This window comes from Malaclemys terrapin, chromosome 16, assembly GCF_027887155.1.
Source record: "Malaclemys terrapin pileata isolate rMalTer1 chromosome 16, rMalTer1.hap1, whole genome shotgun sequence".
NCBI lineage: Eukaryota > Metazoa > Chordata > Testudines > Emydidae > Malaclemys > Malaclemys terrapin.
The window spans coordinates 15234340-15257192 of record NC_071520.1 but is presented as its reverse complement, the minus strand read 5'-3'; the positions used below and the strand labels follow the sequence as shown (position 1 = coordinate 15257192).

Here is a 22853-nt window from a genome sequence, read left to right as displayed (position 1 = left end):
CTCTTTACCCTTTCTAGGAAAATAGCAATTAATTAAAAATAAAAGTCGAATAACTAACCATTTTCTTTTTTTAATTAGCAATGATCCAAGAAGGATGCATTGGGGCTAAGGTTTGAATTCAATGGTGCTGAATTCCAAATGGCTGAGATCCAGCAAGATCCACTGGGATTTTGGCCATGTTAAGTGGAGGATTTTGTAGTAGATTAGCATTCTCATGAGACTTTCCACCATCCTTGGCAAAAGTCTGGCATTTTCCTGTGAAATTTCAGCTGCCAGAACTGGAAAGAGGGATACTTACAGTTGTATTTTGTTTGTTTGTTTGTTTGTTTTTAATTCAAACCAGGGAAAAAAGCATTAGGTGTTGGTTTCAATTTGGAGATTTAAATATCTCGCTCACGCAAAATTATGGAGGTTTTAGATTTTCGGTTTTGTTTCTTAATTACAAGCAGTCCTAAATGTAAAATTCAGATCTGAATCTGAATGTTCTTCTCCCTAAAGTTCTAATGTGTTAGATTGGCCCATGTCTTTTTTTTTTTTTTTTTTTTTTTTCTAAATCTTGTTTTATATCCTAAAATGGGAATACTATTCATCAGTTTTCTAAAATTTGTAGTATGTATAAACAGTCACTGTGGGTGGGGATTTCAACAGCTCCTAAGTCACTTACAGGATGTCTTCACTGCAATTAGAGACCCACGCCGTGCCCGTGCCAACTGACTCAGGCTGCAGGGCTGTTTAATCGTGGTGTAGACAAGATGTTTGGGCTGGGGTTGCAGCCTGAGCTCTGGGACCCTCCCACCTTACAGGGTTCTAGAGCCCCAGATCTGGACATCGACGTTGCAATTAAACAGCCCCTCAGCCTGAGGCCCGTGAGTCCAAGTCAGCTGGCACGGGCCAGCTATGGGGTTTTAATTGTAGTGTAGACATACTCTTAGGCTCCTTTGTAAATCTCAGCTTGTGTGTTTAGGCCCAATACAGGAATTTCTATTAAAACTACCCTAGTGATGGAGGGAATACAGAACTCCAAAGCTCTGTTTATTTCCTCCACTTTATTACTAAAACCACGTTTTTAAAAAAAAAAAAAAAAGAATTTTCTTCTGAGAGACACCAAGCCTGCTGTCCAAGATCCCTTTGGCTCTACAGTTTCAGGAACCGAAGCTATCCATAAGCCCTGCTGTTAGCACTGTAGATGTTTCTGTGGCTATCAGTGATGTCTGTTCTTTGTATACCAGCGAAACCCAACAGACCTATGTTGAGTTCTCCCTGTTAGAAACTCCAGGAAGGGGTGTCGGAGAATCTCTTTGCTAAATAGTCAGGGCACAATCAGTGGGAGAGAGCAATAGCACTGAAAATAAAAATGCTAACAGTAAAACGTAGTAAAAAAAAAAATCACAAATTTAGACCAGTGTCTGTTTCAGGTTCTTGGGTGTATTCATTGAATTGCCTCCCAGTTAGAACAGGAGATGAGAATTCAACTCCTTTCCCAACATGTCACGACCAACCTCTGCATAGGATCCAGCGGTTGTGCCAAGACCCATTACCTGTTCAGAAATGAATATGTACAGTTGGGAATATCTCTGTGAGGGAGCCAGCATTCTCATATACAGCTGGGATGCATTAAACCAGACTGATGAAAAATTGGCTAAAAAAAGTTAGTGTTTTTTTTAAAAAGGAAATAACCCCTTTTGAAAGTGGAATGTTTCTCCAGGCTGCTCCCAGCCATCTAGGATTTCTCCCCTGTGTAAGATGACGAGGGGCCCAGTAAATACCTTGTTACAAAACTCTTATTGACTTCAGTGGGAGACCTGGATATGCAAGGACTAACTTTGTGAGAACTCAGAGATACGCGGACTCTTGGATACGGGTGTATTGTCGTTGTTACTCTAAGGTCTGCAGGAACAGTGGTATTAATAAGGAAGCTGAGGAGAAAAGCCTCTGAAAACATTAGCATCATAGTAGTCGGGCATGGAGAAGACCTACTACTAGTACATTATCTTCTCCTGTCGCAGGATGGACTAGATCCCTGTTGCAGGATGTATGTATGGTGAGGCGGTTTTTGCTATTCTGATTCTTTAAAATGGATGAACAGTTTTTATTTAAAAAAAGACTAACATCTCTGATGAATTCTAGAGAAATCACCTTGAATACTGTATAGCTAGGGTAGTAGATTGATTAGGCAATCAACCAACCAAGGGTTAAAGACTGCTGGATTGCATCCGAGTATGGTTGTTTCCTACCTAGTGTGGTTAGGGTTCTTGGTTAGTGCGGTTTCTTCACCTGCTTGAGCCTCACCAGGTGTGTGTTTGAGGGAGCAAGGATGCAGAACTTGTGTTGATGCACCTGCACTGTGGCACAATGATGCTTGAATTTAAGTTAACCCACCTCAGTGGTAGGGTTGTATGTGGTTAAATGCTGTTCAGCCAAGGTCCTGCAAGTGATGGCAGTTAAGTACTGGGTACAGGTGTTGAGAATACACCATGCCAAGAGTGAAGTTTTAGTCCAAATATATTCTTCCAAAGAGCACATCAGCATCCCTTCTGGAGAGCGCTTTGATGCTGTTACTTTATTTTAGTGGGCTCAGATGGAAATGGCAGAGTGGTAACAATACTTTTTTTTCCCCCCGGTGTGTAACATCCATGTTGCTCGAGGAGGTGGTTGATAGAATTTGTTCTCTTTCACTGGCCCAGATTCTGATCTGATGACTGTAAACGTGTTGGGAACAACTACTCCATTTAAACCAGTGCAACGGTTTCAGTCCAGCCTGCTGTTTTTACCACCCACCCCTTCAAGTGGGAAGGGGAGAGAGTTATAGGCAGTGACTCAGCAGTCTTTTATAGTTAAATAGCCTTTTAGTTCTTCACTCCTTCAGCAGCTTTTGAATACACCTATGTGAATTCTCCTCAGGAGTGCCTATGAAACCTGCAAGCCAAGAACTTGAACATGGCCCCACCTATTGCATGTTGTGAGAGCTTTCTTTGTCACAAAGACTGTGCGCGTTTGCACCTCTTGCTAGATTCAGCATTGTCACAGCCTCACCCCTCATGGTTGATTCTCCAGTAGCTCCTGTTTCTTCCAGGGTTATCCTCTATAAATAGAATCTGCCTCACCTCTCTGCTCCCCAGCACCCTTGGGGGCAATTGCCAAATGAGGTTGTGCTAATATAGCTTAAAGAACTACGGGAATCTGTTCTGTCCTCATATAAAATGTTCCTTGAGGCTTCTGTCCTTCAGCAAATTAATAGGCAGTTAAAGTAGCAGTTGCATAGGTGGTAACTGAAGATGAATGACTTTTGAAATACTTAACCCTGGGTATTCAGGCAGTTACTAACAAAACACCCATAGGTAATCCTGATAATGGGACTTTCCTAGTTGCCCCATTCTCATGGTTTGATTTGTTTTGTAACCCACAGAATGTACTTTAAATTAACTTAATAGAATTGTTATGACAATATACCTGCCCAGGTCAATATCTACTCGCTTGCCTTTATTATGGTGGTGATGATGGAAAATACTAATGGCGTCTCACTCACTTCTCTAGGAAACAAAAAATCGCACACCCCAAGCAAATAGAATTTTGCAAGGTGTGCTGTTAGATCTGCTTCAGATTATGCCACGTTGAATTCAATCAGTATTTGAAACTGGTGCCAGAACACGTAGGAGTGAAAACTCGGCGACGCAGGAAGGTGGGGAGCTAAAAGAGAGCCATGGGGGGTAGGAGGGCGGGGAACTCTTCATCACTGTGCTGTAGACTCTGGTTCTACCAACTCAGGCCAAGATTCTCATGGAGTAACAGCAAAATCTGGTTCTCCAAATTATATGAAGCAAGTGGTATGCTCAGCATGATATAAATGCCTAGACAGACACAGATGCTTTGTAAATGAATCATTAGTGGTACACAGGTGCAGACTGGCAAATTAGACTATACTGGATGAAGGGAAGAGAAATCTCCCATAGTATTTTTAATCCTCCCCATCACCACTCTGTTAAAACATTAATCTCAACAGTGTCAATAAAAGCAGATGTCCAGCATAGGAAATCTTCCAAATCACCTCTAAAATAAAAACAGGGGTGCTTGTTAGAGTAAGTCAGCTGAGGGCAACCAGTATCTCTAGCAGTCCTACCAACAGCACAGATTAAGGTATGGAACAGCCGTGTTTTTGCAATTTGACAGACAGCATCTCTGCTCCATGACGATTTATTATTTACTACTCCTTATTTGGTGCTCTGTAAAGTTTAAATGGTGCTTTACAAAGTAAGACATGTGCCCGGTCCTGAAGAATCTGTGGCCAGTTTAATCTTTCACTAGTTTTACTCTTTTGCCTTTTATTGGTGGGAGGGGGAGGACTTTCCAGGACAATAGTCTCTAGCAGCTCACTCAGAAGTGGAAACTTCTCTGAGGTGTAGAAATCTGTACAGGGCTGAGGAACCAGTTAGTACTTGGCAAACAATTCATAGTACAGAATGGCTGTTCGAGGTAACTGCGCGCCAAAGGCACCTCCTTCATTTCTTGCTGAGGAGATGGATGACGACTTCGCTGTTTAATGCATTACCTCACCACTAGCTGCACAGACATTTGGGTCTAGGCAAAAATTTCATACCTGTGATAACAAAATCTATTTCTTTGTACATTAAGCACACCCAACTTCAGTGCTCTCTGGTAGTCAGGACGTAGAAGTGTAATGACAACTTGGTCTAAGTTCTTATAGCTGCGCAAAATGTGCTCATATACCTTCTCCTCTCCTCAGCCCCTCCCATCACTGCCTTCTCACGGGGTTTTCGTACAGCTGCTGCAGCAATGGGTGCATGGGGTTATTGCACTGTCACGCTGTGCAGTCAGCTCTGTGTGGAATGCTCCTCTTTTGACACAACCAGCAAAGCTCACTGAGCCCAGGAGCTTCAGGGGAGGACACAAAATAAATGGGACTTGTGTGGCAGAGTCAGTCTCCAGTTCTGCCCCGTTCCCTCAGCACTCCGAGGCCTAGTTTAACAAACTTTATAACTCTTAATTCTCTACTGGCAATTGCAACAATGCAAGTGGTAGAGACAGTCACAGTCGGGCAAAGGAGAGTGCCAGAGATTGAGTGGGGCACTCCCTCCCACTCCAGGATCCAGGGTACGTCTACACTATGGGTGCTGCCGCAGCACAGCTGCAGCAATGCTACTGTAGTGCCCGCAGAGTAGGTGCTTCCTGCATTAACAGAACTGCTTTTTTTCTGTTGGTGTAGTTAATCCACCTCCCTGAGCAGCGGTACTTAAGTCAATGGAAGAATTCTTCCATTGATGTAGCTGTGTCCGCACCGGGAGCTAGTTTAGCTTAACAATGGCTAACAGTGGTGCTCAGCGGTGTGAATTTTTCCCAGCCCCGAGCAATGTAGCTAGATTGATCTAAATTTTAAGTGCAGACCAGGTCTGAAAATCTAAAACCTGATTTTCCTCTCTTCTCTTGCCAACTAAACTCCGTAGCCACTGCTTCCTCCATCCTCCAAGCTGGCCAGCACACTGATGTCCAGCTCCTCTCTTAGGACATTGGGAATGTTTGCTCCTTTCCCATCCCTGACCACCTCTTCATTTACTGTCACTGCTGGAGGGATAGTCATAGTTGGGTTCGCTGAGGAGTATGGCTTCACATTGGAACAGGTCTTCAGCAGAGTATTCAGAGCTGCTGACAGCAGCAGTGCATGTGCAGTGCCCACTTTCAAATCAGGTGAAACAATCACTAACACTGAGCAAAGAGTTAGTCTATAAATGATGGGTGGAAGATGCACCCCTAAGCAGCCTGTACATCTCAATGACCTAGAGCTCTGTGTCATTAGCTGTATCCTTGGCAGGATGCGGGGCTACACTGCTGTGTGTGGTCTTGGATTCTCTGGGGTTTACCAAGTTTCTCCTCTAGTGCCCTGTTGGAAAGGGAGTGAAGTAGGGGTTGGAAGAACGAATGATGGGATTGAAGAATGTAGCTCTCTTGGTGTGTAAGTTAGTTTGTGGCTGTAGAGTCTGGATGTTGATGTTATGTGATGCAGCATAGGGTCAGGCAGGCATCTTGCTGGTGCTGATGGTGGACTTGGTTGCCATTGTATGTGGCGCTTGGTTTGGCAATCACACTAGTTTTATGCAAAGGAAGATCGTTAAAGGGGAAACCTGCCTGCCTGGAGGTTTTAGACTTCAGCTTTAACCCTATAACCCAAAGAGGAAATGTGCTTATTCTTGAAGCTCTAAAATAAAAGCCTAGTGAATCCCATCCCCGTGAATGGGCGAAGAATCTCCTGGACTTTACACCTCTCCTGAGTCACTTGCCAGCTTTGGCAGGGAGTTGTTCTATGCCCACTCGCCTAGCCTGCCATCCTAAGGTGAAACTTGGCAAGCCAGGGCAGGTAGGGGAAACCTTGACCATTTGACTTGCTCTAGGCAAGAGTCCCTCCCTTGTGCCACCTCCTAGGACTAGAAGCCTTTTCTCTTCCTATCCCGTGTCATCGCTGCAGTCCTTAAAGAGCCTACCGCTTCAGGATTAGCTCTTGTCCTATGAATTAACCAATGAAAGTCTTTGAAAGGTCTAGGACATCCAGATAAATCTTAAAGGAAGAACTCTGTATATCAAGGCCCGAAGCTAACTGGCTGTAAGAAGCTAGATGAATTTTGCATACATAAGAACGGCCATAATGCGTCAGACCAAAGGTCCATCTAGCCCAGTATCCTGTCTTCAGACTGTGGGCAATGCCAGGTGCCCCAGAGGGAATGAACAGTCAGAACAGGTAATCAAGTGATTCATCCCATCGCCCATTCTCAGCTTCTGGCAAAGGGACCTGGCTGGTAGGTGCGTTAGAGGTGTCTTTTGCTTGTGTGTGCTGGGTCTGCTTAAGGATATGGACATCTTTCTGAAATAAGAGGCTGTGTCAGATGACTGCTTGGCTTTAGGGCTGCCTTTGTCTGGTGGGGTTTTGTCGAAATGCAGGTTTTGGTGAGCTTGTTCAGCCAGTTGTGAGTTGCAGGAGTGTCAGCGTCTATTGCTTGCTACCTGCTCCTCCTGTCTCTTGTGGTTTTTGTTTCATGGTTCTGCTACATCCCTGGAGTCCATCATGCTTGGCAAATATCACAAGGGTTTCACTGCTCTGTGGTTGCTGGTTCATGTGGGCAGCAGTAAACAAACGTGTTCTGTACAAGATTTCTGCTTAGGGATGGGCAGCACAGGCAGAGACCAGTGGGAAGCTTGGCCTCAGTGTGAAGTAGGAGGCTCCACCAGTGGGAAATGTATCTTTATTTAAACAGTTCTGTGTTGTTTCTATTAGCAGTTTTTCCCTTACAGCAGAAATCACTGAACAGAGCTGCTTGCTTCACAGTAGCGAGTAGCAAATTGCTGTAATCTGTGTGTAAATCTGCATTTGGGCTGCTGTCTCACTCCAGATTCCAGAAATGCTTTAATGCCTTGCTCAGCACCCCCCTCCTAAGCTGGGTATCTCCACGTGCTTCACAGAGTTAGTGTTGGCACATGCAGCCACCATTATGTACTCAAGAGGTAAAGGTTCCAGTTCATGGGTGCTGAAACCCTTGTGCCTAAGCGAATACAGACACTCTGTTTAAACACAGCTTAGACTTTTCACACTGGCAGTGGTCTGGTTTTTTAAATCGGTTCTGCACTGCTGATCCTGGTCCAGTGTAAACTGGGTCAGTAAGAGAGTAAATGCTTAAATTTCGCCTCTTTGATGAAATCTTATCAATAAACAATTTGGCCTGTTTTGACAGCTATAATCTTAATACAAAAGGAATGTTATTTCAGCATAAAAATGACTTAGTTATGAAACTGTAAGGATACAAGTGGTATTGGTTCAGCTTTCCGTATATTTTGGGCCTGAACCCAGCAGACGTCCAGGCAGAATGAAGAACCTTCTCTCTGCATTTGGTATCCTCTCCAGGGAGGAGCTTTATAGCTGCAAGGCCAGTGGTCCTCACTTACTATCAATCCCTTTTAAGGAAATTCATTATAGTGAAAGTGTCTTGCAGTTTGATTTTTCTGGGGCATGGAAATGATAGCCAGGATTATAACTTACTTGAGAAGTGCTATCAGATCATTAACTCCCAGCTGGACAGGCACACAAGGCAGGCAAAAAGAAGTAGAGCTGTGCAAATGTATAATATTTTGCTCCCTAATGGGGGAGATGAACCTCATTGCTGAGAGTCCTGTGAAACTAGGCAAGGTTTCTAGTCCATGAGTACCTATGAAGCTAGGCAGGGGTTTTATTTCCTCTTGGACAAGCTTTGTAGTTTGTAATTTCTACTTTTGCTGAGAAAGTTATGAAATATCAATGCAGTCCCTCATAAAAACTATGCTTGACAAGCCAGGTAGGCCTGAGCCCAAATCAAATGCCCTCTGGGAACTTTCCAACCATCCTTCCTCTTCCTGAGTTTTACCTTGTCCTCCTTTAAAGTCTACCCCCCCCTCCCCCGAATCTTTCGGGCGGGGAGGGAGGTGTACAGGAATGTCCACAGGCTTCCAGGCAGACCAATAGTAGGAGGGATGCTGGGAGACCGTGTGCTCCTAACCCAAGAGGAGCTGGGGAAGGGAAAGAGTGTTTGCCATGTTCTGCCCTTGAGCCCCTGGTTTATCAGGCCCAGACACACATTGTGTAACTGTGGTCATTTGACGACAAAATTTACAGCACTAGAAGTGCTTTGCGGGTTCTTCTCCTATTTGAGGCAAAATTTAGTTCCCTGATTTCACAAGTGGTATATACCACTTTGACAAACAGCCCTATAAAGGGACCCATATTTAATGTCTCATCCAAAGGATTATCCATCTCAGTAATCCTTCTTTATTTGATTATGGTAACTCCGAGGGAGGAGGCTCTGCGGTTGTAGGAATTGCACAAAATTTCACAAGCCTGGAGCACCTGTGTAACAGTCACTTAAAACAGGGAAGACGCATCATTTTTTCTTGTAGGCAGGAAAGGGTGGTTCTGAATGATACAGTTCAATGTATAACAACATTCAGCTGCAGCACGGCAGTGTAGATGCTTCCTGCAACGATGGAAGGGGTTTTTCTCTGTGAGGCAGTAGCTAGTCAATGGAAGAATTCTTCTGTCCACCTAGCTGGGTCTACAATGGGGAGTAGGTTGAGCAATCTGTGTCACCCAGGACATGACATTTTCACAGCCCTTGACGCTGTTGTTCGATTGACCTAAGTTTTAGGTGGGGACCACGATGTAGTTTGCCATTAGTCGGTTTAATCCTCAATCACCTGAGACACAGTGAAAGTCCTAAATCGCCCGAGAGCTCCATTATCATTGTGGTACACTGAGGCCTGGTCTACACTTAAAAATTAGATCAGCAGAGCTACATCACACAGGGCTGTGAATATTTTTGTGCCATGATCACTGTAGTTAGGTTGATCTAATCCCTGTGTAACCAAAGCTACCTGCTGCCTCTTGGAGAGACTGATTAACTAGGTAGATGGAAAAGCCTCTTCCGTCAGTGCAAGAAGCATCTACACTATGGCACTACCGCGGGATAGCTGCAGCACCATAGCTATGCCACTGTAGTGCCTGTGCGGTAGGCATGCCCTGAGGTGCTGTCTTGGAATAATGGACTCTTTCCCCTTTTATATATAACTGGGTCCACAGGAAACCAGATTGGCTTAATGCGATGGCAGCTCTATGACAGAGGATTTCAAGGTAGGGCAATGGCAGCTTTTGAAAGTGCTGCTTCAATAGCCATGCAAAAAGCATTGTGTAGAGCAGGAGCGGGCAAACTTTCTGGCCTGAGGGCCACATCGGGTTTCCAAAATTGTATGGAGGGCCGGTAAGGGGAGGCTGTGCCTCCACAAACAGCCAGACGTGGCCCGGCCAACGCCCCCTATCTGACCCCTCCCCTGGCTTCTTGCCTCCTGACAGCCCCCCCGGGACTACTGCCCCATCCCACCCCTCCCTGCCCCTGTCCCATGACTGCCCCCAGACCCCTTCCCGCCCCTGACTGCCCCCCGCTGCCCCATCCAACCTCTCCTCTCATTCCTGACTGCCCCCTGGGACCCCTGCCCCTAACTGCCCCCTGCTGCCCCATCCAACCCCCTCTCCTTCCTGACTGCCCCTCCAGGACCCCTGCCCCCATGTTCCCTGCCCTCTGACTGTCCCAACCCCTATCCACACCCCTGCCCCCTGACCACCACCCCAAACTCCCCTGCCCTCTATCCAATTCCCCCTGCCCCCTTACCGCACTGCCTGGAGCACCGGTGGCTGGCGGTGCTACAGCCACGCTGCCCAGAGCACCAGGACAGGCAGCCGCGCCGCCCGGCTGGAGCCAGCCACGCCACGGCGCAGCACAGAGCACCGGGTCAGGCCGCGGCTCTGCAGCTGAGCTGCCCCAGGAGCTCACAGCCCTGCTGCCCAGAGCATTGCGCCGGCAGCGGGGCGAGCTGAGACTGCGAAAGAGGGGGAACAGCAGGGGAGGGGCTGGGGGCTAGCCTCCCAGGCCAGGAGCTCAGGGGCCGGGCAGGAGGTTCCCACGGGCCGTAGTTTGCCCACCTCTGGTGTAGAGTATGGGACTCTGAAGATTGTGGCATGAAGCTTTTAACTATGTAGAAGCATTTCTAAATCGCCAATCACTGTAGTATATCTAGTTGCTAGATATCCTTCAAGGGGCAAAATGAGGCGATGAAGGTGTTTTACGGACAGCTATTTCCTGGCAAGCATTTCCGTGTTCCCATCTGAAGCTCTTTTGGGTTCTTGTAGTTCTGAGAAAGGAGCTTGCCAGGGAAGGGGATCCAAGACGTTTGCAAGGGTTTCCCCATAATGTTTGCACATCCCTGCTCTGTGCAGCTCAACAGTCTGAGAGGGGGTTAATAGAAGCAGTTGTTGTCTTTGAATTAGGTGGCCGTTTGAAATGTACATTTCAATTTTGATTGCAGTTTTTTAATTGCATTTAACAGCGTCCCTGCTGGTTCTTCATTCAGCATCTGTGCAGCCACGTTCTATTGATGGCCTGTTGTGATTTCAATGGAACATCATGGGATGTACCTGGCACGTCAGGCAGCACTGGATGGAGGTGCCCTTAGTCCAATGTACCTGGCATGGTAAGCGGCAACAAAGTGGTTAACCTGCATTCTAATGCTCATAGTTTCAACACATAACAAGGTGCCCCTGCTTTGCTGCAGCTTTACGCAGACCTGATGTCCCTTTGTTTTCCTGGTATTGTCAACACATACTAGCCTTAAGGAATCCCTGCATTCTTCACCCTCTTGAGGTTTTCTGCCCTGTGTGCAGTTTGCTATGCATCAGGTATCTGGCACTGCTTGTTATCTTTTGGGCAGGGGGACAGGGTGCTGCAGGAATCCTCACACCTTTTTTGCTTTTCCGCTTTTCACATTTTGAGAACAGAAGCCAGGGGTCCCTAGCTGCTGAGCTTGTTTTGCCCTAGTGCTTCATGTCCAGACATCCCAGCACAGGCTACCAAACCAAAAGATGCTTGTATCAAAAACCAAGCAGAACAGATTCTGCAGCAGTTCTGAGGCATTTGCTTTAGTCCGCAGAGACTCCCTTTCTTTTTGAGAGCAGTTCTGCACAGTACTGATTTCAACACAGCAGCCCAAGTGTGGCTCACGTTAGTTTCTCAACATCTTACCCTACTGTTTGACAAGATATCACAATCCTCCCTTCTCTCCCCCATCCCCATTCCTACTGCTTCAACTGCGCAGCCTGTTCCTACTGTGCGTGCTGCTCGGCCCCTGCTGTGCACGCCTCTGTCCTAGCATTGCTTGCAGGGCTAATCTGAACTATATTGAGATGAAGTGTGAGACTCCCTCTCCGTGAACACCATGGTGCTGCGGCCAGTCTCCCACCTGGATCTCCTGGTGTTTCACCCCTTCCACCTACAGCTCTTGCTTATCTTTTTTTTTTTTTTTTTTTTTTTTAAAGAGAGAGAATGAAACGGAGCACTTCATTGACACTGCTTCCAGCTCCAGCGCTTTGACTGTGTTCAGGAGGTGGGAGGCTGCCATTTGTGATAGCACTGTCAGCACATCCCTAGGGCTGGCTTTGACTGTTTTAGAGCTGAACCCAGGCCCCCTGCCTGTGTTTAATTAGGTGGCATTTGCAGCTCCCCAGGGGAATCTGTGAGGCACCACCAATCTGCAGGGAGGTGAGCATCCATGAGAGCCCATGTTTCCTATGCCTCGTCCCAAAAACCTCAATGAAATGAACATGCGGGGAGTCATCCCGCTGTGCAGATGGTCGTGGGATGAAGGGAGCATTAGAGTAGGAATACATCCTGATAAAGCACTTTTTCACCCAAGCCTCTCGCAAATAGCTAAATGTTCTCACCCCCATTTTACTGATGGGGAAGCTAAAGCAGAGAGAAGTGAAGTGACTTGCCCACAGGAATTTGGTGGCAGTTGGACACAGAGTGCATTCTTCTAACTGGTAGAGGGACCCAAATAAATTGGTGGAAGAAGAAAGCAGAACAGGGAATAAACTTCCCTCTTTTATTTATTTTTCATGTTCACTGGCGTGCACAGAGCTGCTGGGGACAGCAGGCAGTCAAGGAGAATACCACCTTTTCCTTTGTATATTAAAATGTGCATGGTAGGCTAAAGATTAATAGCATCTAATTTGATACATAGTTTCTAATCTCCACTTGTTAGATTTTATCAATAGTAGAGTTATTTCAATAAACAGCTTCTCAGTTTCTAGCCTCTCTCCCACCTACAAATTCTCTAAATGAAACGACTGATTCGTTAGGTCTGCTTTGGAACGATTCTTGCTTCACTGGTGTTCCTTTTAAAATATAAACACTGTCTAACACTCCAGTCTGAAACTCAGCAGTGAAATCAAATAGTGTCTCCTGCCGTAGGTTGCAAAGATAGCTACAGTCTTAGGGCAGGTCTACACTAACCCCCCAATTCGAACTAAGGTATGCAACTTCAGCTACGTGAATAACGTAGCTGAAGTCCGAAGTACCTTAGTTCGAACTTACCTCGGTCCAGACGCGGCAGGCAGGCTCCCCCGTCGACTTCACGTACTCCTCTCACCGAGCTGGAGTACCGCAGTCGACGGTGAGCACTTCCGGGTTTGACTTATCTCGTCCAGACAAGACGCGATAAGTTGAACCCAGAAGTTCGATTTGCTTGCCGCCGAACTACCGGGTAAGTGTAGACCTACCCTTAGTTTCTTTGGGATTTGCTTTGGGGGATCGGTGTAATTATCTTTTTTTATGGTCCTTAAACAATCCTAAAGCACTGCAGTGGCATTTTGTATTTCATCCTAAGTAGTTATTTTTGGTTACTGTTTTTATGTGTTTTGACAGTCTAATTTTAACCAATTTCCTTTCCAGAGTCTTGATGGTAAATGGAGAGAGGATTAAGTTGTTCTCACTTTGTAATAAAGCAGCAAAGCTCTTAGAGCACGTGGTATGTTCTACACTGTATTCAATGCCCATCAGACCAGAATATGCCCTAGTTTGGCTTTGAGCCACTGATTTAATACATTGATTATCAATTCTCACAAGCATCCAGTTCCTTAGGCAATATTGCTTATGAAGACACTGTCAGCTCCTAGTTAGCGTAGCTTTATTTTAACGATATTCATTGTGTGTAATATCTTCTTGGAAGCATAACATTTCTGTTCTCTCCCACTTTTCCATTAGCTAGATGCTGGCTGTGGGCGAATTCCCTATAATGCTAAGACTCCATTTTGTTTCCTTCCTTTATTGTGCATCAGACTCCTTGATGAGGTTCATACCTCTGGAAATGGTGCATGCTAAGTGGTTGTTGTTACTGCAGGGTCACTGAAACTGGGCAGGAGCCTTCCTTTATATCTGAGTAATCTCTACTACTGTGTGACAAACACACTTCTAGTCCTGTTTGGTCCTACACTGTATTCAAAGGACACTCCATTGCGTTTGAACACAAATGTCAGTAATAAGTCTCCTAGTCAGCAAAGAGAGTCTGCCATGTTTTTAAATATCTTTCTTAATGGAAAAGCATCTGAAATCCCTCTGTGCCCATGCTACTCCTGGAATGGAACAAGTTTTGCTTTTTATTTCCTTCCCCTAGAACAGAGCCAGGCTTCTTTCAGTGGGCCAAAAACAACCTTGGTGTTTGTGATGCTCCACAGTTGTTGGTTTTGGCTTTTTCAGGAATCTCTCTTGAGCATGATACAGTTGTAATGCTTTAAGATCCTGTCCCCTTTCAGAGCTATGATACAGGTGCACAAGGTATTTATTATAAAGTTGTAATGTTCACCATTTATTTGGAATGCTGTGGTATTTTTTTTGTATTGGATCTATGCTGTTACTTACTGTTTGGGAGCATCCTAGGGATTATGTGTAGTCTCCTAAATGCTGTGGATTGCTGAATAATTCCTGCGCCCATTTAGTGAACAAGAAGGTGCACGCTCTCAAGATGCATCCCTGTTTAGTAGGTGTTTGGAGTTGGTCAGTTTTGGACCAATGTCTGTAATGGATTTATGATGATTTGCTCAGCGCTTCAGAAGATGCAAATAAAGGCCAGGTCTACACTACAAATATCTGCTGGCATAGCTTTTTCAGTCAGGGGTGTGAAGAGGTGTGATCTGTGACCGACATAACTGTGCCACCTGCTTTTGCTGGTAAAGTTTATTTTGCTTGTGGGGGCTGGAATAAGCGGTGTCCATACTAGGAGCATTTGCCAGTATAGCAAAATAGATTATAGCTATACTGGCAAAGCGCTCCTAGACCTGGCCTGGGACAGTGCTGCTCCATTGAGTTCACTACACTGTTGTTGCTAAATCAACAGGAATCTCTAGTCTGGGGAACTCTTAATCAGTTAGATTGCATTGGAGTGCCTGGAGTTGAAAATTGACTACTGGTTTTAAAATCTTCTGCCCAATCTCTGCTACTCCATGGCTGCTTTAGAAAGCTCACTGTTTTTCATGAGCCCTACAAAATAACAACGTGTGGTAGTAGTTACTTAATACTTGTGATGCTGATGCACAAAGACACATAAGGAAAACTGAAGCACTGTTATAAGAGACGTCATTAAAGAACACACACCATGCTAAAAAAGCTAAAGAAGACAGGCTGAGGAAGGAAGGTCACAGACGTATTTTCAGAAATCGTAAACAAGAGTTAAAATGTAAAACTTCCTTCCTCTTCTCCCCAACCCCCACTCCCAGGTACTGACTTGCCCATTTAGGATAGTTACTTCCATAGTTGGCATTTGTGCTGTAACATGGAAATGAATATGCCAGCTACTTCAAGAGGGGCCTCCACAGCTAGTTCCCTGATATATTTGATATGATGTAATCAAAGGTCTTTCCCCTGAGCAACTGCATTAGAGCTTTCTCTCTGCAAAGCCTTATATCAAATAGGCATTTGCAATTCAGGCATACTGCATGTTCTGGACATCACTATTTCCAAGTGACACAAACTGTGAAATAAGTTGGGTTTTAGTTCAGTAACCTACTAAATTTCTCATTTGTCTGGCTAGGCAACCTATTGTTGTCTCTCATTTCCCTTTCCACATATCTCCTTTATAGAACAGCTTAAAATCACTCTCTCCCTTTGCGGGGTGGGGTGTTATGTGCACATTAGAACAACAATCATACTGTTAGTGAGAACAATGCAACTAGCTGACCATTTGCTCTGATTGAGCAATAGGTATTTATTTATATGTAGGTGTTGGGTTTAGTTATGTTGTAAGTAACATTTTTCTCCCCTTCCCTATCCATATGGCTCGATGACACAGAAGTTAGTCATATTTTACATGACTAGATGATAAATGTGGGTATCTGGTGCCTTTGTGTGCTGCTGTCTCTTCCTCTTAATCAGGAGTTCCGGAAACAAGCCATGAAAACCAGACAAATTGGATGTGTGCTGTGACTCTCCAGTATGGCTAATTACAGCATGCATAGTTTTTTAAAGTGCTTGTCAGTATCAAATAGTGGAGATCCTAGTCTCCTAGGGCTTTCATGCAGCTAGTGTGTGCTTCCCTACCAGACACACATGCCATATGGGGAGGGGAGAAGAAATGAATAATTACTATTTTGCTCAGGCTTGCATTTTATTCTTTGTCCTCCACCCTTTCTAGCATCCACCCGTCTCTGGGAACAGTGTTAAACTTCTGCACATTAGAGGCCGGATTCACCAGTAAGCTCTGGCTGCCTTGTGTCGCTGAGACAGCACAGAACAGCCAGAGTGTACCGGTGAATGTAGCCCTCGGTTTTTAAATTTAAATAAAAAGTATGTGTGCGCGAGCACTAATTTGCATTGGCTTATATTTGGAAGGTTTTTCTATACAGCCATAAGAGCTAGAAACTCATGTATCCAGTGAAAGCTTGCATGGCACAGAAATTGATGACGCAGGCCACTCTTGCCAGGGAACCCTTACCGTTCATCACTGGCTAGTGGAAGAATGGATTTTTTTTCAAGCCTCGAGATTGACAACATCATTCAATATTTCTTTATCCTGAGTACGTGAGACTTTACCCAGAGGGATAAGGTGGGTCTGAACGTGGTAATGGGAAGCACAAGTAATAAAAAATATTAACTGGTAACTAACTTACTGATCTTAAAAAGAGAAAGTTTAACCCCTTCACTGCTACCAGAATGTTGCTACATTCCCGGCCTATTTCCTTGGAGAAAACCATTTGAATGATAGGACAGCTAGAGTGGGAGAGAAGCTTGTAATGCTGAAAGAGACCTAGTGGAAGCAAATTTTCAATACAATTCTGGATTGCATGTGAGTATGGAGGGAACTAAAAAGATGGAGACAAATGGGAGGGAGAATATTTTGGAGTATTCTAAAGGAGTTGTCAGCACATTGGAACCTTCAGACTTTGCCCACCCTGTTTCCCTTCTTTTCCTTTAGAAATCCAAGGGCTGGTTTACATGCCATTCCTGTACTGCTTTACCTAGATTGATCTGAAACTGGTATTGTTCAATTGGTACAGCTCCTAGTGTGGCCACAGTTATATCAGTGCAAAGGTACTTAAAGTTATAGTAATAAGCCTTTATACCAATATAACTGTTTGTGTGTCAAGTGTAGGGGTTATACTGATTTAACAATATCAGTATAAAATCACAGCATTAACTGAAATAGTTAAATTGGTACAAAAACTGTGTGGAACAGGCCCAAATCAGAGATGGTTAAAAGCATGAACACGCTCTGGCAGATGCTATATATCCAAGAGAACCCAGCCAGTGTTCTTATGGCCTCCAAATGCTCTGCTTAATTCTCTGTTCTCACTTCTCATGTTGCTTACAGCTGATTTTTGGAGGCCAGTCCTCATATTCAATGACTTCAATATGAACTCTCCCTGGGTAAGAGCTTCATATTGAAGATGATAGTGGTTTTATTCCAGATCTGGGTCAAAAGTTAATTGGAATTAATTCTTGAGGTTCACCAGAGGGAGAAGAATGGAGGATAATCTACAAACTAATTAACCAAGGTCTAGAGAGTGTGTTGACGTGGTGTATGTTTGGTGTTTAATAGAGATCAGTGAATTAAAGCAACCATTTATAATGAGAAAAATCACAAACTTTTTTTTTTTTTTTTTTAAAGAGGAAATTTACATTTCTATTTGGAGGAAGGTCATTAACTCCAGGCTGGTTACCCAAAACTCATTTGGCTGGGAGGGAAAAGGTACTTTTTAAAATAGATGTCAGGGAAATGCCTCCACAGAATTTGAATGCTGAGATCAGTGAAGTACGGGGCTGGATTTTGCATGTATGAAATCCAGCTAATGAACTATAAAAGGAATTGGAAATCCAAATACAATGCGCATAATAGAGGGTTAGTGTCAAGTATTCCATGTAATACCCAGGAAATCCACAAATGTAATTGATCTTGATGTTCCCCCTGCCATGCATTTCAAAAGATAAAATAGTGCTTGGAAAGCTAGTGGATTTTTATGATGTTTAAAAGTCCACATATATTAGCGCTGTGTGTGTATAATAAAAATATTCAATATATGGATAGAAAAGGTGTTTGTGGTCTTCAATCTCACCATCATTCAGGGGACAGAATGAGAAAAAGGAAACAGTGTCATGAGACAGGCGATTCATCTGTTTAAACAAAACCCTTATGTACTATTTCATTTTTCTTTCTTTTTTTTAATCCAAGAAAATAAAGTTATTGAGAGCTTTTTTTTAGCAGTGGTAACAAGAACATTTAGCATTTTAAAGAACTTTAATAATGCTAATTAATTTGGAGCCCTGGTTTTGTCGTCCTTGTCATCATGGGGACCAGGATGTGGATTTGAATGGGGGGGGGGGGGTCAAACTCACATTTTATACTCTTAAAAGTTCCCTCTCTCCCCTCCCCCCGATTTCCCACCTCAATGTAATTAAATTGCATTGCATATGGAATAAATTGCTGCATGTAATATTTTTAACTCCAAAGACACAAACCACATATTTAAAGCAATGAAAGCTGCTGCTTATGATAAATATTTTACATGTTTCAAGAATACAAATAATGGTGAAACAGCTTGCTTTTTTCCCCCCATTCCCCCCACCCCCTTAAAGGAGTTCAAGCAGAAGAAAAAAAAAACTGCAAACTAACCATTGCTTCCCTGCTGATGCCTTTGGATAGGTAGTTTCAGCCTATCATGATTGTTTAAAAATATATATATTTTAAAACCCCTGAGGCTTTAGCATGAGAAATGTTTCTCCCTGTATTCGTAGCAGGCGCACAGCTTGCAGTGCTGGAATGCACCCAGAACTCCTTAGTCAGTGTCAAACCTAGTATTAAACAGCAGTCTGTTAAACCAGTCTATTAAACACAGGTTTGTCCAAGTGGAAATGGTGGGCTCACAGACCTTATTCTCTTGTCTTGCAGGTGGTGAAGAGAAGGTGAAAGGAAGAGAAGGTGGAGATGGAACTGCCAAATCATGCCAAACAACTGCTACTGCAGCTGAACCAGCAACGAGCCAAAGGTTTCCTCTGTGATGTGATTATTGTGGTAGAAAATGCCCTGTTTCGTGCCCACAAGAACATCCTGGCAGCCAGCAGCATGTATTTCAAATCCCTCGTCCTGCATGACAACCTGATTAACTTAGACACGGACATGGTGAACCCCACCGTGTTCCGACAGATCTTGGACTTTATTTATACTGGGAAGCTCTTAACGACTGACCAGCCCGGTGAACAGAACTTTAATGCTCTCCTCACCGCAGCAAGCTACCTCCAACTGCACGACCTGGCAGCTCTCTGCAGGAAGAAACTGAAGCGGAATGGGAGGTCTTTCGCTGGCAGGGCCGGCGGCCCCAGTGTTGGGAGACCCCCCAGGAGTCAGAGGCTTTCTACCACTTCAGTCATCCAAACTCGTTATTCAGGGTCAACTGAGGGCACGAAGGGCTCGCAGTCAAAAGAGCTGCCAAAGGGAAAGGTCTCTGACGATGAGATCTTCATCAGCAGCTCTAACCAAGAGAACTCTCACTCCTTAAGCCGGGGAGCCAGCAAGAATGGTGGCAGTGCAAATGGAAGCAGCGGCGACCAGGAGCTCGGCCTCGACCTGTCCAAAAAAAGCCCGTCGCTCCCCACGGCAGCCTCCCAGGACGACACGCAGCACAGCGAAAGCCAGCACGGCTCTCCCCAATCTGCCTCAGCCCCCGCAGCCAACAGTGCCTCATCATTCGACGAGTCTGCAGCCGGAGCCCCCCAGAGCGCAGCAGACAGCAGCGAGCCCATGGAGATGGACATGAACGAGGAGAGCCACTCCCTGGTGGAGAGCGGCCAACGCAAGAGCCTCCGGCACTCGGCGCGCAAGAAGGAGTGGATCAAGAAAGACAATGCTTTTGACCGGAAAGAGGGGGGCAAAGGTGGCGAGGAAGGCGAGGGGCTGCCCAATGGCATCCTGGTGGGTCCCTTGTCCAAGTCGGCTGAGCGGAACCTGAGCAACGCCTATGGCCCGGAGCAGGCGTTCCAGTGCAAAGAGGAGATAGAAAACGGCAAGGAGATGAGCGATGACAGCGGACAAAGCGAGTGTGAGAGCGGGGGGCACACCAGCGCCAACTACGTCTACCGGCAGGAGGGGTTTGAGCCTGTGGCCTACGGTGACAACCTGTATGTCTGCATCCCCTGCGGCAAGGGCTTTCCCAGCTCCGAGCAGCTCAATGCCCATGTGGAGACGCACACCGAGGAAGACCTCTACATCAAGGAGGAAGGCACGTACGGTGGCAAGGAGGAAGCTGAAGATTTGTCCAACCCTAACCAGCCCTACGCTGCAGAATCCCGGCCCTTTAAGTGTTCAGTATGCGAGAAGAGCTACAAGGATCCAGCCACTCTGCGGCAGCATGAGAAGACTCACTGGCTGACACGGCCCTTCCCTTGCAACATCTGCGGCAAGATGTTCACACAGCGGGGCACCATGACACGGCACATGCGCAGCCATTTAGGGCTCAAGCCCTTTGCTTGCGAGGAATGCGGGATGCGCTTTACCCGGCAGTACCGACTGACAGAGCATATGCGTGTCCACTCAGGAGAAAAACCCTACGAATGTCAACTGTGTGGTGGAAAATTCACCCAGCAGCGCAATCTGATCAGCCACCTGCGAATGCATACCTCTCCCACATAAGCCAAAGACTCCAGAATGAGCTTCGAGCCCATCCGCAGTGATTTACCTTTCTGTAGACTTGCTGCTTAAGAGGGCAACTCCCCTCCTCTGTTCAGTCATGGGCGGCCTAAACAAACATAGCTTTAAGATTTTTTTTATTTTTTTTTTTATAAAAAAGAAACATAGGTCCACAGCCAAGCTGATGCCCTTCTCAAATCATTCCCCAGCCCTCCCTTTCTAAATCTCAATGGTGTGGCAAGAAATGCCATCTATTTTTGTGGGTGTTGACTTAGCCTCTCTTTTGATCCCTCTACCCAGGTAGCAGGAGTGAGGTCTCCTGCCTGTTGGATGGTAAGTGGGAATGGGGGGAGAAATTCCATCTGATCAACTAGGGCTGTACCAACTCTTTTTATTTCCCCCCTCTCTTCCTTGGCACTCCTGTAGTGCTTTATAGACATTGATCAAGTGTTATTTCCTGCACTAACGAAAAGTGCAAGTGGAACGTGTCATCCACTGGCTACTCTGTGGGCTTTGCCTTTCCTTTTGCGTTCATGTTACATTACTAATGTCCCTACAACCAGATTCAATAAGGGCATATCTTGCCACTCCTTAAAAAAATGAACCCCATTTTCTAACAGCCCAAGTGGCTACAAAACCACAAAGCATTGCTTTTGCTGTACCCAGTGCATAAGCTGTGGACTGACTGTAACAGGGTTGGTAGCCCATTTAAATTCTGTGGGAAGCTATGATGGGAGTTGTCATCCTTCCCCATGAGGTGGAGATGGCTAAAGCAGTCTACCTAGGTGTGTGCCAAGTAGTATTTCAGTTAAGGAAATGGCAACACATTTTTTTTTCTTTTGGGTTTAGTCTTTAATCTTGGCATACCTAACCACATGCCTCACCCCTCCTCTCCACCTCTGCAGCCTTACCCATGACTGAACAGGGGTGTGGATGCCCTGGAAATTTCTTTCAGTGAGCAGGGGGTAGTCTTTACTTTTCTAGTAGTTTCGTATGAATATTCTTTGCTTAGAGGTACTTGTTTTATTAAAGGAAAAACCATTGTAATGTTTATGTGAATGTTTGAACTGGAAGGTCTGAGGTTAATTCTTGGGGTGGGTGGGGTAGGGAAAGGGTTTGATGTAGGCTGGACTTGCTACAAGTTACTTAGGTACTTTTTTTTTTTTTTTGTGTGTGTGTGTGTGTGTGTGTGTGTGTGTGTATGTTTTTAGCTTTCCTCCCTCACTAAAGAGCGAGTCTGTGTGAACAGACCCGTTACCTTTGCTACCTCTTGAATTCATGAGAACAATAAGATGGCTAGTGAAAGATTAGGCAGGTATTTTTTTCTTTTATTGTAAGTAAATGTATAAAGTAGAAGCTAAATTAAAATTAAGGGATTTTTTTACCACCCCGTCCTTCCATCAAAAGTCAGCTAGAAAAATATTAAAGCAAAGCTCGGCCAAAGACAAAAATGTATTAAGCCAGAGACCCCAGTGGATAGATGCTTAGAATGGTTCACTCAGCAAACTCCTGGCTTTTTGTAGTCACTTTTAGAGAAAAGAAAGGAAACTTCTTAGAGCTTTTGGGCCCTTTCCAGCTTTGTTTATTGAACCTGGATGCTATGGAAAAAAGGTCCCCTCATCCTCCATTCTTCCAGTACATCTGGGTCAGTGTGTAAACACCTGGCAGGACAGAGGGTGAGGGGAGTAGCAGCCTATAATTTACTAGAATCCAGAGTGCAATATGATGGGGAGGAGGGGGAAAAAAAAAAACCAAAGTGTTTCATATCCTCCCTTTTAGAAAATTGCTCACACACACACACACAAAATGAAAAAAGCAACAAAATGTTTTTGCAACATCTGCCTAAGACATCACAGCCAACAGCTGCTATTGGTTTAGGAGAGAAGACAGAGAGTTTAGCCTGCCGATTCTTGGCCCCTCGACTTTGTTGGCGTGCCCTTGTGGAAAGCTATGGCTTATTTCAAGCCTCCCATGACTGGTGGAGTGTGGTGGTAAAAATTCACAGCCAGTAGAATCATCCCTTCTGAACTGAGTAAGGTTTACACCCTTCCCTCCTGGCTCAAAACCATTGTCCTCCCTATCCATTGGGTTCACTGAACCCTGCCTGGCTTGTTTTCAAAACAAAAAAAAATTTTTTTTTAAGTTTAGACCAAAAATAGACAAGTGAGCACGTTCAATTAAAACAAAGACATATAAGCTTCATTTTGACTAGTGTTTTTCTGTTAAGGTAGAGTAGTCCATGAGAAGTTTATTGGGTCATTTGAATGAACTGAGGAAACTGGAATCCAGGCTCCATGCAATAGACAAACCCCAAACCTTGCTGAGCC

The 22853-nt window shown here is 45.0% G+C and overlaps 1 protein-coding gene across 1 annotated transcript in view; it reads left to right on the top strand.

Moving 5' to 3' along the window:
* HIC2 (HIC ZBTB transcriptional repressor 2) overlaps positions 1-21659 on the top strand; it is a 104434-nt gene extending 82775 nt beyond the window's left edge. Inside the window, exons 3-4 of the mRNA XM_054006746.1 lie at positions 10909-11052; positions 18793-21659. Coding sequence (XP_053862721.1) covers positions 18829-20529 — 1701 coding nt within the window. The 5' untranslated portion in view covers positions 10909-11052; positions 18793-18828 and the 3' untranslated portion in view covers positions 20530-21659. The remainder of the gene's footprint in view (positions 1-10908; positions 11053-18792) is intronic.
* Positions 21660-22853: the final 1194 nt, after the last annotated feature.